A 15,544-nucleotide genomic window follows, 5' to 3' on the forward strand; every position below is an offset into this window, starting at 1 on the left:
CTCTGCAGGTGAGGACCAGGACCTTGAACCCGGGTTGCTGTGCATGGTGACTTGTGTGCTCAACCAGGTGCGGCACTGCCTGGCACTGGCAGACTCTGAACCCTGAGAGGCTCTTTCTACTGGTTCCCTGCAAGGAAACGAGGCTAGGTCATTGCTTTCTCCTGTGCCTGGGAGGTCTCTGGACCCTTAACTGCAGCCCCCTCTGACTTGGGTAGACTTGAACAGATGGAGGGTGGTGCTGTTGTGTGTGTGTGTGATCCTCTAGTCCCCAGGGTCATGCAGGTGAACAATAAATCAAGTCTTTTTTTTTCTTTTTTAAGATTTTATTTATTAATGAGAAAGGAGGAGAGAAAGAACCAGGCATCACTCTGGTACATGTGCTGCCAGAGATTGAACTCAGGACCTCATGCTTGAGAGTCTGATACTTTACCCACTGCGCCACCTCCTGGACCACCGAATCAAGTCTTCTCTGCACTGAGCCACACTTTTCCCAGAAAGTCTAGGTGGGCTGGAACACGCACTTTCAGAAAGCTTTAGCCCAGGCAGAGAAGCCTTCCTACCACCTGTTACTTGCCTGGCCCCTCTTTGTTGCTCAGGGTTGTTGGATGGGGCAGGGACTCCAACAGCCAGTGTCTGTTCACATCAAGGATGAACCCGATCACCTTCTCACATCAACAGCACTCCAGAGTCGTGCTAGACTGACTTCTAAAACCAGAGACCTGGAGCCAGGAGCCTAAGAACCCAGGTTCCAGCTACTGGTCCCCACCTGTGTGTGTGTGTGTGTGTGGGGGGTGGTTGTGGGGTGGGGAGCCTCACAGACAGTGAAGCAATGCTGTAGGTCTCTCTTTCTCTCCCTCCCCCATTTCTCTCAGTCTCTATCCAATAAATAATAAATTAAAAATAATGAATAAAATAAAATCAGAGATCATTGTGTCAGAAGTACCTTGGCAGATAAATGAATGAACGAACGAGTGAACATTTCACCAACAGCTGAGGGACTGAACGACAAACTTTATTAGAAACATTCCTCATTCCTTGGTCAAGTTCACATTAGAGTGTGGAGGGGTGCCAAGGTGTCCCCCTGCTGTGACAGCTTCCAGGTAGCAATGAGTCCGGGCAGAGGGCTGGAAGCACAGGAGGGCTGTCCGCAGAGCAGCACCGTTCCTGGCTCCTGCTTCAGAGGAGGCCCCTTCCCTCTCCTTGCACGACTCTTCACACCATGCCCATGGCTGATACATAGACATGTGTCTCTCTCTCCCTCCCTCCCTCTCGCTCTCTTTCTTTCTCCCTCTCTCTCTCTCTCTCTCTCACACACACACACACACACACACACACACTCCTGAAACAGAACAGACGTGTACAAGTCTCTAAAAGTGAAAAAATAATTCAATCAAATAAAGCTTTGTGTGTGTGTGTGGGAGGGGGGAGGCTAGGCTGTATCCCAGAGACATCCCCCACACACATACACCCAGGCCCTGGGAAAGCACCCTAGTCCCAAGACATCACCGAAAGGGTGTCCCAGTGCATCCCAACCCTCCCCATAGCACCTTTGGATGAAGTACTGTCCTGAACACACTCCTCTTTGAAAAATGCAAGGGCCACTTAAAATAAAAAACACTAGTGGGCACTTCCTGTGCCTGGGGTGAATAGGTCAGACTCATTTTCCCTGAAGAGAGGCATGGGAGGGGTGTGTGTATGTGGGGTGAGGGGGGCATTGGAAAGACTGGAAAAGGGAAAGAAGGGTTCTGGGGAGGAAGGGGCCGTAAACAACTTTGGAAGAGGTAAGCAGAAGCAGACTATATTGTCTTCTTCGCTCGTCAGTTCTGCAGGTGGGTGTCAGTTTCTCCGGAGCCCAAAGCCCCAAAGGTCACATTGGCCCTGCTGCCCCGGCGAAGGGGAGGGGAACCCTAGCAGCTGCTTCTGCCACTCAGTTCTGGGCCGCTGCTCCCACAGGCCAGGTTCTCGGTGGCCTTCCAGGAGGTGGCCCATACCTCAGGGCTGCCCCCAAGGTGACAGACTGGGAAGGCTTTCTGGCCTCTCTGAGAACTGAGGGTCCCAGGGAACCTGGCCCAGGAAGCAGACGTCTCAGTGAGTTCCACATGGCTGGGAGAGAGAGGTCCAGGACCAGGCTGTGGAGGGGTGGAGGTTCCCCCTCACTGCTGCCCCGCACCCCCGGCTCACTGGTACTGCAGGTAGTTTTTGAGAGCCTGGGGCAGGGGCAGCGAGCAGATGTCTGGCAGGCGCCGGCGGCCCAGGGCGGAGCGGATGGCTCTGCGGCACAGGTCAGTCAGCGGCAAGGGCTCGGCTGCAAGAGAGGAGAGAGGGTTAGTGGCTCGCCAGTCCCTCCACACACGCCTGCCCCCTCTCCTCCTCCAAGCGAAGCCAGAAACCACTCAACGGGTGGGACCTGGACTTGTACACTCAAGATTGCTGGTTCGATTCCCAGGTCTTCGTGTACTCAAGTAGTGCTCTAATTCTTCTCTCTGAAACACACACACATACACTCTTTCTCTCAAATGTATTTTATTTTAACGAGACAGAGAGAACAACACACAGAAAAACCAGAGCGCTACTCTGCTCTGGCTTATGATGATTGTGCTGGGGATTGCACCTTGAAGCCTCAAGCATGAGGCTCTTAAATATTGTACTATCGGGAGTCGGGCGGTAGCGCAGCTGGTTAAGCGCACATGGAGTGAAGCGCAAGGACTGGCACAAAGATCCGGGTTCTAGCCCCTGGCTCCTCACCTGCAGGGAAGTCGCTTCACTAACAGTGAAGCCTATCTGCAGGTTTCTTTCTCTCCCCCTCTCTGTCTTCCCCTCCTCTCTCCAATTCTCTCTGTCCAACAATGACGACGTCAATAATAACTACAACAATAAAACAACAAGGGCAATAAAAGGGGATAAATAAATATTAAAAAGGGAAAAATAAAAAATATATTGTACTATCTCTGCGCCCACTTTTTAAAAAGATTTTATTTATTTATGAGAAAGATAGGAGGAGAGAGAAAGAACCAGACATCACTCTGGCACATATGCTGCCGGGGATCAAACTCGGGACCTCTCTGCTTGAGAGTCCAAAGTTTTACCACTGCGCCACCTCCTGGACCACTCACTTAAAAAAAAAAACTATATTTATTTATTTATTGGACAGAGACAACCAGAAATCGAGAGGGCAAGGGGAAATAGAGGGATAGAGGGGGTCGGGCAATGGCGCAATGGGTTAAGCGCATGTGGCGCTAAACAAGGACCAGCGTAAGGATCCCGGTTGGAGCCCCTGGCTCCCCACCTGCAGGGGAGTCACTTCACAGGTGGTGAAGCAGGTCTGCAGGTGTCTATCTTTCTCTCCCCCTCTCTGTCTTCCCTCCTCTCTCTATTTCTCTCTGTCCTATCCAACAATGAACAGCATCAACAATGGCAATAATAATAACCACAACGAGGCTACAACAACAAGGACAACAAAAGGGGGGGGGGAATGGCCTCCAGGAGGGTGGATTTGTGGTGCAGGCACTGAGCCCAGCAATAACCCTGGAGGGGAAAAAAAAGAGAGAGGGAGTGAGACAGAGAGACACCTGCAGCCCTGCTTTACCCTTGCAAAGCTTTCTCTCTGCAGGTGGGGCCCTGGGGCTCCAGCCAGGGTCCTTGTGCACTGTAATATGTGCACTTAAACAGGTGTGCCACCATCTGGCCCCGTGACATTTCCTTAAAGGTGTTTTTCACCTTTTCTTAATACTCATTTTTCTTAAACATGTATTTATTTTGATAGGATAGAGAGAAATTGAGAGATGAAGGGGAGATAGGGAGAGAGAGACACCTACATCACTGCTTCACTGCTTGTGAAGCTTTCCCCCTGCAGGGAGGGGGCTGGGAGAGGGGGGGGGGCTTGAACCTGGGCCCCTGAACATTGTGTGTCTTCAACCAGGTGTGCTACTGCCTGGCACCAGAAGTTGTGTGTCTAATATAGGACAGGGTATGATTTCTTTGGCCTTCCAGTAGATATGTTTTTTGCCCCAATAGGGCCATCACTGGGGCTCGGTGTCTGCATGATAAATCTACTGCTCCTAGCGGCCATTTCTCTCTTTCTTCAGTACAAAGGAAAGCTGAGATGGAAGGGGGAGGTAGAGAGGGAGAGAGACAGAGAGGGGCAGGGCGGTGGCACACCAGGTTAAGCTCACATAGTATACAAGGACCCGCAAAAGGATCCTGGTTTGAGTCTGAAGCTCCCTGCCTGCAGAGGGGTTGCTTCACAAGCAGTGAAACAAGTCTGCAGATATCTCTCTTCCTTTCTATCCCCCTTTCTCCTCTCAATTCCTTTCTGTCCTAATTATAAGAATTGAAGAGATGGACCTACCCTATGATCCTGCAATTTCTCTCCTGGGGATATATCCTAAGGAACCCAACACATCCGTCCAAAAAGATCTGTGTACACATATGTTCTTAGCAGCACAATTTGTAATAGCCTGGAAGCAACCCAAGTGTCCAACAACAGATGAGTGGCTGAGCAAGTTGTGGTCTATATACACAGTGGAATACTACTCAGCTATTAAAAATGGTGACTTAACTATTTTCAGCCCATCTTGGATGGAGCTTGAAAAATTTGTTAAGTGAAATAAGTCAGAAACAGAAGGATGAATATGGGATGATCTCACTCTCAGGCAGAAGCTGAAAAACAAGATCAGAAGAGAAAACACAAGTAGAACCTCAACTGGAATTGGTACCAAAGTAAAAGACTCTTGGGTGGGTGGGTGGGTGGAGAGAATACAGGTCCAAAAAGGATGACAGAGCTCCTAGAGGGGGGTTGTATTGTTATATGGAAAACTGAGAAATGTTATGCATGTACAAACTTTTGTATTTACTGTTGAATGTAAAACATTAATTCTCCAATAGAGAAATAAAATAAAATAATTGAAAAAAAATGGCTACAGGAGCATTGGCTTCCTTGTGCAGGCACGGAGCCCCAGCAATAACCCTGGAGGCAAAAAAGAAAAGAAAACAGACAAAGAGACATCTGCAGCGCTGCTTCACTGCTCCTGAAGCTTCCCCCCTGCAGGTGGGGAGCGGGGGTTTGAACCTGGGTCCTTGCATATAGTAACGTGCACTCCACCAGGTGCACCAACCCAATGCCCCGCCCCGAAAGGCCTTCTTGCTAACGGATGCCTCTATGCAGACCTCCAGCTCAAGAGGCACATTTCAAAATAGTAACAACGTACTTCCTGTGGTTCTAGAAATGCTGTGGTGCTTCACGCTAACTGACAGCAACAGCGCTCTGCTCCTGATGAAGATTGATTGGAGTTAGGGCTGCATGTCTGGCTCTGGGTTAAAAATACCATGAGCTGATCATTTCCACGGTTCTCCAGTGACTTAGATTGTCTATAATTCTCTTGCATGCCCCCCCAACATACCCGCAGAATTTCCCAAGGAATCTATCTTACTGTCAATAAAATGGGGGTGGGGCAGAGGTAGGATGTCTGCCATGTCATATATACAACCCAGGTTCAATGCCTGGTACCACATGGGAGATGCTGTGGCACCAGGGGAAGCTCTGGTGCTGTACTGTGTCTATTTCTTTATCTGGATGAAAAAGCAACCTGGAGGACTGGGGAGATAGCATAATGGTTATGCAAAAAGACTTTCATGCCTGAGGCTCCAAAGGTGCCAGGTTCAGTCCCCAGCACCACCATAAGCCAGAGCTGAGCAGTGCTCTGGTCAAAAAAGAAAAAAAAAATTGATAAGTAACCTGGAGAAGTGAAATCATGCATGTATGCGGCCACAGTTGTAAACAAACAAATAAATAAATAAATACAGGGGGTTAGATGATGGCGCACCAGGTTAAGGACACACAGTACAAAACGCAAGGACCCACACAAGGATCCCAGTTTTAGTCCCCAGCTCCCCACCTGCAGGGGGGTCACAAGTAAAACAGGCAAGTCTGCAGGTGTCTGTCTTTCTCTCCCACTTTCTTCTTTTTTAAATATTTATTTATTTATTTATTCCCTTTTGTTGCCCTTGTTTTATTGTTATTATTATTGTTGTTGTTATTGATATCTTCGTTGTTAGGACAGAAAGAAATGGAGAGAGGAGGGAAGACAGGGAGGGGGAGAGAAAGAGAGACACCTGTAGACCTGCTTCACCACCTGTGAAGCAACTCCTCTGAAAGTGGGGAGCCAGGGGCTCGAACAGGGATTCTTATGCTAGTCCTTGTGCCACCTGCGCTTAACCTGCTGCGCTACTGCCTAACTCCTTCTCTCCCCCTTTCTATCTTCCCCACCCCTCTCAATTTCCCTCTGTTCTATCTAGTAAAAATGGAAAAAAAAATAGCCACCAGGAGCAGTGGATTTGTAGAGCAGGCACCTAGCCCCAGCAATAACCCTGGAGGCATAAATAAATAAATAAATAAATAAAATGGGATGTTAGCCCATGGGATTAGGATGATTTTTGACTGGGATGGAAATGGGTGGAGGTATTGGCACTGGATTTGGAAGCGTTCCAGAGCTTAGACCAGTTTTTAGTGGGGTCTTCTTAGTCTCTCTCTCTCTTTCTCGTGTGCGCGCACGCGTGCTATCAGGGTTATTGCTGGGGCTCAGTTCCTGCAAGATGAATCCACCACTCCCAGCAACTATTCCCCTTCCTCTCCTTTTTTACTAGATAGGACAGATAAAATGGAGAAAGGAGTGGTCCGGAAGGTGGCACAATGATAAGGCTTTGGACTCTCAAGCATGAGGTCCTGGGTTCAATCCCTGGCAGCACATGTGCCAGAGTGATGTCTGGTTCTTTCTCTCTCCTCCTAGCTTTCTCATTAATAAATAAATAAAATCTTTAAAAAAAATTGAGAAAGGAAGGGGAGATAGAAAGGGAAAGAGACAGAGAGATACCTACAGACCTGCTTAAGCCTGTATCCTTGCACACGGTAATGTGTGTACTCAACCAGCCAGCCACTGCCCAGTATGGTCTTCTTAATCTCTAAATGACAGCTCTTGGGGGTCAGGTCGCAGTGTACCAGGTAAAGTACATGTGTTAGTTACTATGCACAAGGACCTGGGTTCAAGCCCCTCCTACCTCACTTGCAGGGGGCATGCTTTATAAGCAGTGCTGCAAGTATCTCTCCCCTTCCTTCTCAATTTTCTCTATTTCTATTTAAAAAAAAAAAAACACCACTGCAAAGAGTGGTGGATTCATTTGCTTTTTAAAAAAATATTTTTATTTATTATTGGATTATAGAGAGAGAAATTGAGGAGGGAGAGATAGAGAGGGAGAGAGACAGAGAGACTCCTGCAGCCCTGCTTCACCACTTGTGAAGCGTCCCCCCTGCAGATGGGGATCAGGGGTTTGAACCCGGGTCCTTGTTCACTGTAATGTGAGCGCTCAACCAGGTGTGCCACCGCTTGGCCCCGTTCCACCATTTGTCATACAGGTACCGAGCCTCAGCAATGACTAGGGTGGCAAAAAAAAAAAAAAAAAAAAAGTTTAGAATTCTCTAATTCCATCCCAGGTGGTTCACTTTCTAACAAAGTCCCAAAACCTAGATATAGACCAGGTTCTGTGAGAGAGAGCATATGTTCACACGTATCCATAAACTACTGCAAAATATATACCTGAAAGCAGAAGTACACTAGAGTTTGCAGTGAGTACCTCCCAAACACTTCCTCTCCACTATTCCAAGCTTTGGGTCCATGATTGCTCAACAATTTGTTTGGTTTTGTATGTTAACTCTCTTTTCAGCCACCAGGTTCCAGATGCCATCAGGATGTCAGCCAGGCTTCCCTGGATTGAAGACCCCACCAATGTGTCCTGGAGCTCTGCTTCCCCAGAGACCCACCCTACTAGGGAAAGAGAGAGGCAGACTGGGAGTATGGACTGACCAGTCAACACCCATGTTCAGCATGGAAGCAATTACAGAAGCCAGACCTTCCACCTTCTGCATCCCACAACGACCCTGGGTCCATGCTCCCAGAGGGATAGAGAGTGGGAAAGCTATCAGGGGAGGGGATGGGATATGGAGATTGGGTGGTGGGAATTGTGTGGAGTTGTACCCCTCCTACCCTATGATTTTGTTAATTTATCCTTTCTTAAAAAAAAGAAAAAAGAAAAAGAAAATAATGACAGCTCTTGCTGATCCAGGTGTGGAATAAAACTGGGAAAAGGAGGATGGTGGGCAAAAGAAGATGAACCAGCAGCTGTTTGGGGTCAGCCACAGGAGTGTGGGAATTACCTTGTTATTTATTTACTTATTTATTTATTTATTTATTTATTGCCTTCAGGGTTATTGCTGGGGCTCGGGTCCAGCACTATGAATCCACTGCTCCTGGAAGCCATTTTTCCCATTTTGTTGCCCTTGTTGTAGTTGTTATTGTTGTCATAGCAGTTGTTATGGATAGGACAGAGAGAAATGGAGAGAGGAGGGGAAGACAGAGAGGGGGAGAGAAGGCTAGACATGGGCAGACCTGCTTCACCGCTTGTGAAGCGACTCCCCCTGCAGGTGGGGAGCTGGGGACGAACCAGAAGCCAGGATCATTACCTGGGCCCTTGTGCTTTGTTTTGCACCATGTGCACTTAACCTGCTGCGCTAACATCCAGCTCCCAAGGAAATGGCCTTTGTTTGTATCAAAGTCGGTATGGAAAGTTGTCCCCTCTCTCCCATTTGCATTCCACCCCCACCCCCAGCTGCAAAGAAAAAAAAAATGCTGAAAGGCCAGAAAAGTTCATTCGCCTGATAAAGATACTGAGCCAACCTTTGTCTCTCAGTCTGCCTTTCCTTTCACCCAGATGGTTCTCTGCCCAAAAGACAGCTATCTTGAGAAAAATCATATAGTATAATGTAGCGTCACCCTGGGCCCCTCTGACGAGGGCTTTGTTCTGTAAGATGCTGAGGCCATGTCAAGTTTTCTCCTCTGGAGAGAGCTCGCTTTTCCCAGTGCCTTGAAGTAGAAGCCAGTCCACAGGGGTGGGGAAGCAGCCAGCCCTGGCTCCTCGGGGCCCTGCCCCCCTGACTTGTAACATCAACCCTGAAGTGGGATGAAGTTCCTTCCTTTTCTACAGGCAGTGGGGATATTTTATTAGACTTAATGCAGGACAGAAGTCCCCTAGGATGAATCGAGACAGAGGCTGCTGGTGTAGAGAGCTGAGGACTGGACACCCCAAGGATGCCTCTGTAGCCACAATCACAGCTAGCTCTTTTTTCTTTTTCTTTATTATTATATTATTATTTATTATTATTTTATTTTTTATTTGTTTTTTTTTCTTTCTGGAAGGCTCTGCTTCCTTGTTTAGGGACCTACACTTTTATTTTTTTTATTTAAGAAAGGATTAATTAACAAAACCATAGGGTAGGAGGGTTACATTGGATAGAGACAGAGAGAAATTGAGAGAGAAGGGGGAGATAGAGAGGAAGAGAGACAGACAGACGCCTGCAGACCTGCTTCACTGCCTGTGAAGTGACTCCCCTGCAGGTGGGGAGCTGGGGGCTCAAACTGGGATCCTAACTGGTCCTTGCACTTTGCGCCAAGTGCGCTTAACCCGCTGCGCTACTGCCTGACTCCCTATTTTTTATTTTTTAATTTCCATGAGGATTATTGCTGGGTCTTGGTGCTGGCACTACAAATCCACCACTCTTGGCAATCATTTGTTTTTTCTCTTTCTGTTTTATTAGATAGGATAAAGGAAAATTGGGAGAGGATGGGATAGAGAGACACCTGCAGATGCAAACTCTCCCCTATGGGGGGCTAGGGGAGCAGGGGCTCAAACCTGGGTCTTTTGTACAGGGTAACACATGGTAACATGTACAATAGCTGGCTATTTTTCATAAGATTTATTTATTAAGGACTTATTTACTTTCTGAGCTAGAGAGAGGTCAGAAGAGCACTCTGGCAAGTGCAGTGCTGGGGATTTGGTTCGATGGTGCGGGAGAGGGAGCTACAGAAGTGGAAGGTGCTGTGGAAGCTGCTGTAGTGGCCTCAGGGGAAACTGAACACGTATCTACAGGGACGGAGCTCTCGGGGCAGACTGCACATAGTTTAAGGTCCTTAAATGCTGAAAAAATATCCTTTAACTCTCGTATTTCAAACATTAGGTCTCTTAATGATGACATATCAGCAAGATGCCTGCCTCCATGGGTGGCCAACACTATATCGTTTCTTCTCCAAAACAGAAGATTCTGGGTGCATCTGGGTGACAAGTCTAGCAGATGGAGACTTGTCTCAAGTGGCCTCCCCCAGGGCTCTGTTCTGGCTCCTACGCTATTTAATATTTACATCAATGACCTCCCAGAAACTTCTTCAAGGAAGTTCATCTATGCCGATGACATCTGCTGTGCAACTCAGGCATCAAAGTTCGATATCCTCGAGGAAACACTCACGAAAGACATGTCTCTGATATCTGATTACTGTAAAAAATGGCGACTAATCCCTAGCACTGCAAAAACGGTATCATCTGTTTTCCATCTACACTATGCCGCGGCCTCGCGTGAGCTTAATGTGCAGCTTGACGATACGAGAATCCGGCATGAAGCCCAGCCAGTCTATCTTGGTGTTACTCTCGATCGCACTCTGTCATTTCACAAACATCTCATAAAAACTGCAGCAAAGGTGGGCGCGAGGAATAACATCATTGCAAGACTGGCCAGCTCCTCATGGGGCGCGAGTGCTTCCACACTACGACCATCATCTCTGGCATTATGCTATTCCACTGCAGAATACTGTGCCCCAGTATGGTTCTGTAGCCCCCATGTCCACTTGGTCGATTGCAAATTATATTCCTCCATGAGGATAATTTCTGGAACTATCCGTTCCACCCCGGTTCCATGGCTGCCAGTTCTTAGCAACATCGCCCCGCCAGATATTTGTCGGGATGCGGCATCATCTAAGTTCATTTCCCACGTCTACGCTATGTTCCATCGCTGGGGAGCCAGAGACGACCCGAACTGCCCCTGTGGCTACAGACAGACTATGAACCACATAGTCAATGACTGCCACCTCTCCAGATTCAAAGGAGGTCTCGAAACTTTACATCAGGCTCAACCTGATGCTGTTGACTGGCTACGGAAGAAGGGCAAACGCTAGAAGAAGAAGAAGCAGGGGGAGGATTTAGGGAAGCAGGGACCAGAACTACGGGGTCAACAGAAGGCGTTAAAATCATTGTCACGAAAATGCGTTAACTCTCTAAGCAATTTGAGTCTGTTTAAAATACATATTTTAGCTAAAATTGGTCTCAAAATCCTGCGGTAGAGACTGCTACAGGAGGTCACATTAGAAGACCTTTAAACAAAATCATAAAGAGATTTAAACCAATTATAATCGAGATATCAACTATAACAAACCTATAACTTGTCACAAGTTCAAATTAACCACAAGAAGCAGATTGTTTGTGTTTCTTTCACAGGAATCCCGGAAAAAACATCTGAACCCCTGCACACCCAGACGACACCCACTAGATGGCACGACTACAGTGGCACACCTCCCGAAACCCTAGATGTCACTTAACGTGATCTGAAGAACCTGATACACAGACTCCAAGGACAGAACTTTCTTAATGCCTGCTTGCCGTTCCTGCTTCTGATTTGCCTGTCACGTGTTGGCGGTTCCAGCTGGCTATCTACAGAAAAGCAGAATTCCAGCGGCTGACCTCCCTCATGCAGTGTCTCATCCCCTGCCAATTCTTCCCCTAGCCATCTACTTTGGACTGAGACTTGTATTGGACTTTCTGGCATACCCTATAGACATTTTACACAATTTTAAAGCAGCTTATTTCATTTCACGCTGCTGGTTTTTCATAGACTGATCCTGAGTAGTTCATAGACTTTACAGACTGTTGCCTTGAGGACTATACAATGCCAAATAGCTCCTCTGTTTGGTGGGTCATGCCCTCCTTCCTCCCCCTCTTTATGTACCCTTGCCCCTTCCCCCCCTCCCCCAAGCAGGGAACATTCCTTTACACACCAATCCTTCCCTTCACTTCACTTCACACTGGCTTTTACTACTCCCCTACTTGTCCCTTCCTGTTTTGTTATATCATTTAGGTTTATGCCCAAAAGGTTTCTACTCCATGATAGTCTTTTACAGACTTTGAACCATCTTATGCTATTACTAGATAGAAAGATAGAGAACATGTAGAGATATTGTGAAGAGATGGTTGAGCAGGCTGTGCTTAAACCTGAGTCCCTCCAGGTAAGTCTCTCTCTCTAAAGAGGGGTTGAGCACAGGAGGACGCATAAATCTCACAAGGTTGGCAGCCATTTAAGCCTTCCCTCCTCCACAGAAAAGTCCTACATCTTCCCACCTGAGCACGGCATTCTAATAACATTTAAGCCTGCTCCATTCCATTTTTCTTTACTGTGTCCATTTAGATATAAAGGGAAAGAAGGAGATGACGCTGAGGAATTATTCTGATGCAGTCTCCGCCCCCAGGTTTTACCACGCCCTGCGAAATCCTAGCAGTGCCCCCTTCAACCAATCCTGGCCCCACACGTCACACCTGGTTGTCGCCCAATAAAAGCCCCCTCACCCCCCCTTTCTCTCTGGGCTCTCGGCTCCCCCTCTCTCTTGCTGGGCTCCTTCGGTTCGCGTGCTCTCTCTCTCTGCGTGGTGAGGTAGTGGGGACGGCCATTGTCGGCTGACTCCATGTGGCCTGAGCCACGCCCCCATCCTATAATAAAGATTTGTGTACCCCACTTGCTCTGGACTTCCTCTCTCTTCTCTGCAGTGCAGCCCAACACCTGACCACAACAACAACAAGTGGGGAAGCAATTACAGAAGCCAGACCTTCTACCTTCTGCACCCCATAATGACCCTGGGTCCATGCTCCCAGAGGGTTAAAGAATAGGGAAGCTATCAAGGGAGGGTATTGGATATGGACCTCTGAGGATGGGCACTGTGTGGAAATGTACCCCTCTTATCCTATAGTCTTGTCCAATATTTCCACTTTATGAATAAAAATTAAAACACACACCAAAAAAAAATAATAAAGAAAAGAAAAGAAAGAAAACCCAGACATTTCCTTTAGCTCTTCTGTGTGTCTCTGGATTGCTTCATGCACGGGACTAACTATTGGTAATAGTTAAAGCGACTTTCTTCAACCTACAGATGAGTGAGGGAAAGTGGGAAGAAATGTGGGCAGTACAGTTTGGGACACACACTTGCTGTTGTGAGACCCCACCGTCACTGTAAAGGAAGTCTGTTTCAGTCCAATTCTAATTCCATTCCCCATGGTCAGGACCAAGGCCCTGCCCTCAGCCCCCTCCACAGGGCCTTGCTAATTGTTTCCTGTGTACTTGAAGTTCCTGAAAGGACAAGGGCTGAGACCTGGCCCAGCACAGCCTATGTGGGCTGCCAGGTGACTGTGAGGTGGCCCGGATGTAGGAAACAGCCTAGGGGGACACTTAATCACAGATTATCTGATTCACATGGCTTTGTCTGGGATTTGTCCTGAAGAATCTACAGAGAAATAAATCACTGCAGACTGCAGTAGGGCATCTGGACCCAGCACCCAAGGCTTCATCTGTCTCTTCCTTAACATAGTCCTGGGACTGGGTGCCTAGGGCCTGTGGAAGTTAATTAGCAAATAGTCAAGGTCAGGCAAGGTTCCTTCCCATGGGCAATATCATCACCTTGGCTTCTGGCTGAATAGCGTGAGTCCTAAGAGTTGACTATGAAGGCCTTCTAATTGTGTTTCTTTGACCTTTTCAAGTGTGAACTTAGAAACAGACCCAGAAGAGAAGGACTAGGAAGAGGAGGAGGGGGAGGAAGAAGAGGAGGACTAGGAGGAGGAGGAGAAGGATGAATACTTTCTTTTTTAAATTGAGCAAAAGAGATGAATAAACTGAATTCTTAGATGCTGTACATCTCATTTTCTCACCCTAGCTTCCCCTGTTCCCACAGTTGCGTCATAAGACCCAATTAGGCCCCAGAGGAGCTCTGGATTTATTCTTCTAGAAGAGGAAAACTGTCTAAGAAGTGGCAAATGATGAGAGGCACAAATAAAGAGTCACAGTGTATAAAGAGGCACACATAAGAGAGAGAGAGAACAGGGACATTGGGAAAACCCTGACTTCTCACTTTAGTTGACTTTCAAAAAGTTAATGACGAAGGCAGGGGAGACAGCATAATGCAATGACAATGTAAAAGACTTCCATGCCCGACTCTGAACCCCACATTCACTCTTCTGCACCAGAGCTGAGCAATGCTCTGGAACAGGAAAGGAAAGGAAAGGAAAGGAAAGGGAAGGGAAGGGAAGGGAAGGGAAGGGAAGGGAAGGGAAGGGAAGGGAAGGGAAGGGAAGGGAAGGGAAGGGAAGGAAAGGAAAGGAAAGGTTCATGATGAGTGCATGAATGAAAACTACTCCTAGGGCTGTTGGAATAGCTCACTTGGACAGTGCACTGCTTTGCCATGTGTGTGACTCAAGTTCAAACCTAGTGCCCACTGCTTTGGTGCTGTGATCTCTCTCTCTCTCTCTCTCTCTCTCTCTCTCTCAGGGTCTATCCCCTTCCCCCCCTCAGAGTCCTACTTAGCTCTGGCTTCAGGTGGTATGGGGGTTATTGAACTTGAGACCTCAGAGCCTCAGGCATGAGTCTGTTTGCATAACCATTAAGCTTTCTTCTCTCTCTCTGCTTCTAAGAAAAACCAAAACTATCTATGGGGGTTGGTCGGTAGCATACTGGGTTAAGTGCACATGGCGCAAAGCACAAGGACCGACTGGCCTAAGGATACTGGTTTGAACCCCCTGGCTCCCCACCTGCAGGGGGATCCCTTAGCAGGCAGTGAAGCAGGTCTGCAGGTGTCTGCCTTTCTCACTCTTTGTCTCCTCTCCTCTCTTGATTTCTCTCTGTCCTATCCAGCAACAACAATAATAACAGCAATGACAACAATAATGACAACAACAAGGGTAACAACAAGGGCAACAAAATGGGAAAAATGGCCTCCAGGAGCAGTGGATTCATAGTGCAGGTACCGAGCCCCAGCGATAACCCTGGAGGCAAAAAAAAAAAAATCTGTCTATCTATCTATCTATCTATCTATCTATCTATCTATCTATCTATCTATCTATCTCATATCTAGTACGACATGTTTCTATTTTAGACCAGAAGCTGCAAAGCCTCATATTTAGGGGCCAGGTAGGTGACCAAGTGTCTCAGGAAGTGCATGTGTGAACAGTGGATGTGGAGAGAGGGGTGGGTCTGTGAAGACCATGGAACATCCTCAGTGGTGCCCCTGAGATAAGACAGCAACAGAGCTCCGTCAGCAAAGATAAGGACAGAAAGCTCTCAAGAACCAGCTCCCACAGATTAGATCCAAGATGGTGGCACACAGGACCCCAAATGCCTAAGACTCATGTTGCCTCCATCAACATACCAAAAATCACTTTGGGGGCCAGGCAGTAGCACAGTGGGGTAAGCGCACATGGCTTAAAGTGCAAGGACGGGCGTAAGGATTCCGGTTTGAGACCTCGACTCGCCACCTGTAGGGAGGTCACTTCACAGGCGGTGAAGCAGGTCTGTAGATGTTTGTCTGTCTGTCTGTCTGTCTCTCTCTCTCTCCCTTTCCTCTCACAATTTCTCTTT

The 15,544-nt window shown here is 47.7% G+C and overlaps 1 protein-coding gene across 2 annotated transcripts in view; it reads right to left on the reverse strand.

Annotated features, from left to right (window-relative positions):
- Positions 1-991: 991 nt before the first annotated feature.
- The window catches only part of SPSB4 (splA/ryanodine receptor domain and SOCS box containing 4), a 68,728-nt gene continuing 54,175 nt past the window's right edge, over positions 992-15,544 (reverse strand). For both annotated transcript variants that reach the window (XM_007529940.3, XM_060197520.1), the window contains exon 3: positions 992-2,305. In XM_007529940.3, the coding sequence (XP_007530002.1) occupies positions 2,178-2,305 (128 nt within the window). In that variant the 3' untranslated portion in view covers positions 992-2,177. The remainder of the gene's footprint in view (positions 2,306-15,544) is intronic.

This window comes from Erinaceus europaeus, chromosome 9 (assembly GCF_950295315.1).
Source record: "Erinaceus europaeus chromosome 9, mEriEur2.1, whole genome shotgun sequence".
Taxonomy (NCBI): Eukaryota; Metazoa; Chordata; class Mammalia; order Eulipotyphla; family Erinaceidae; genus Erinaceus; species Erinaceus europaeus.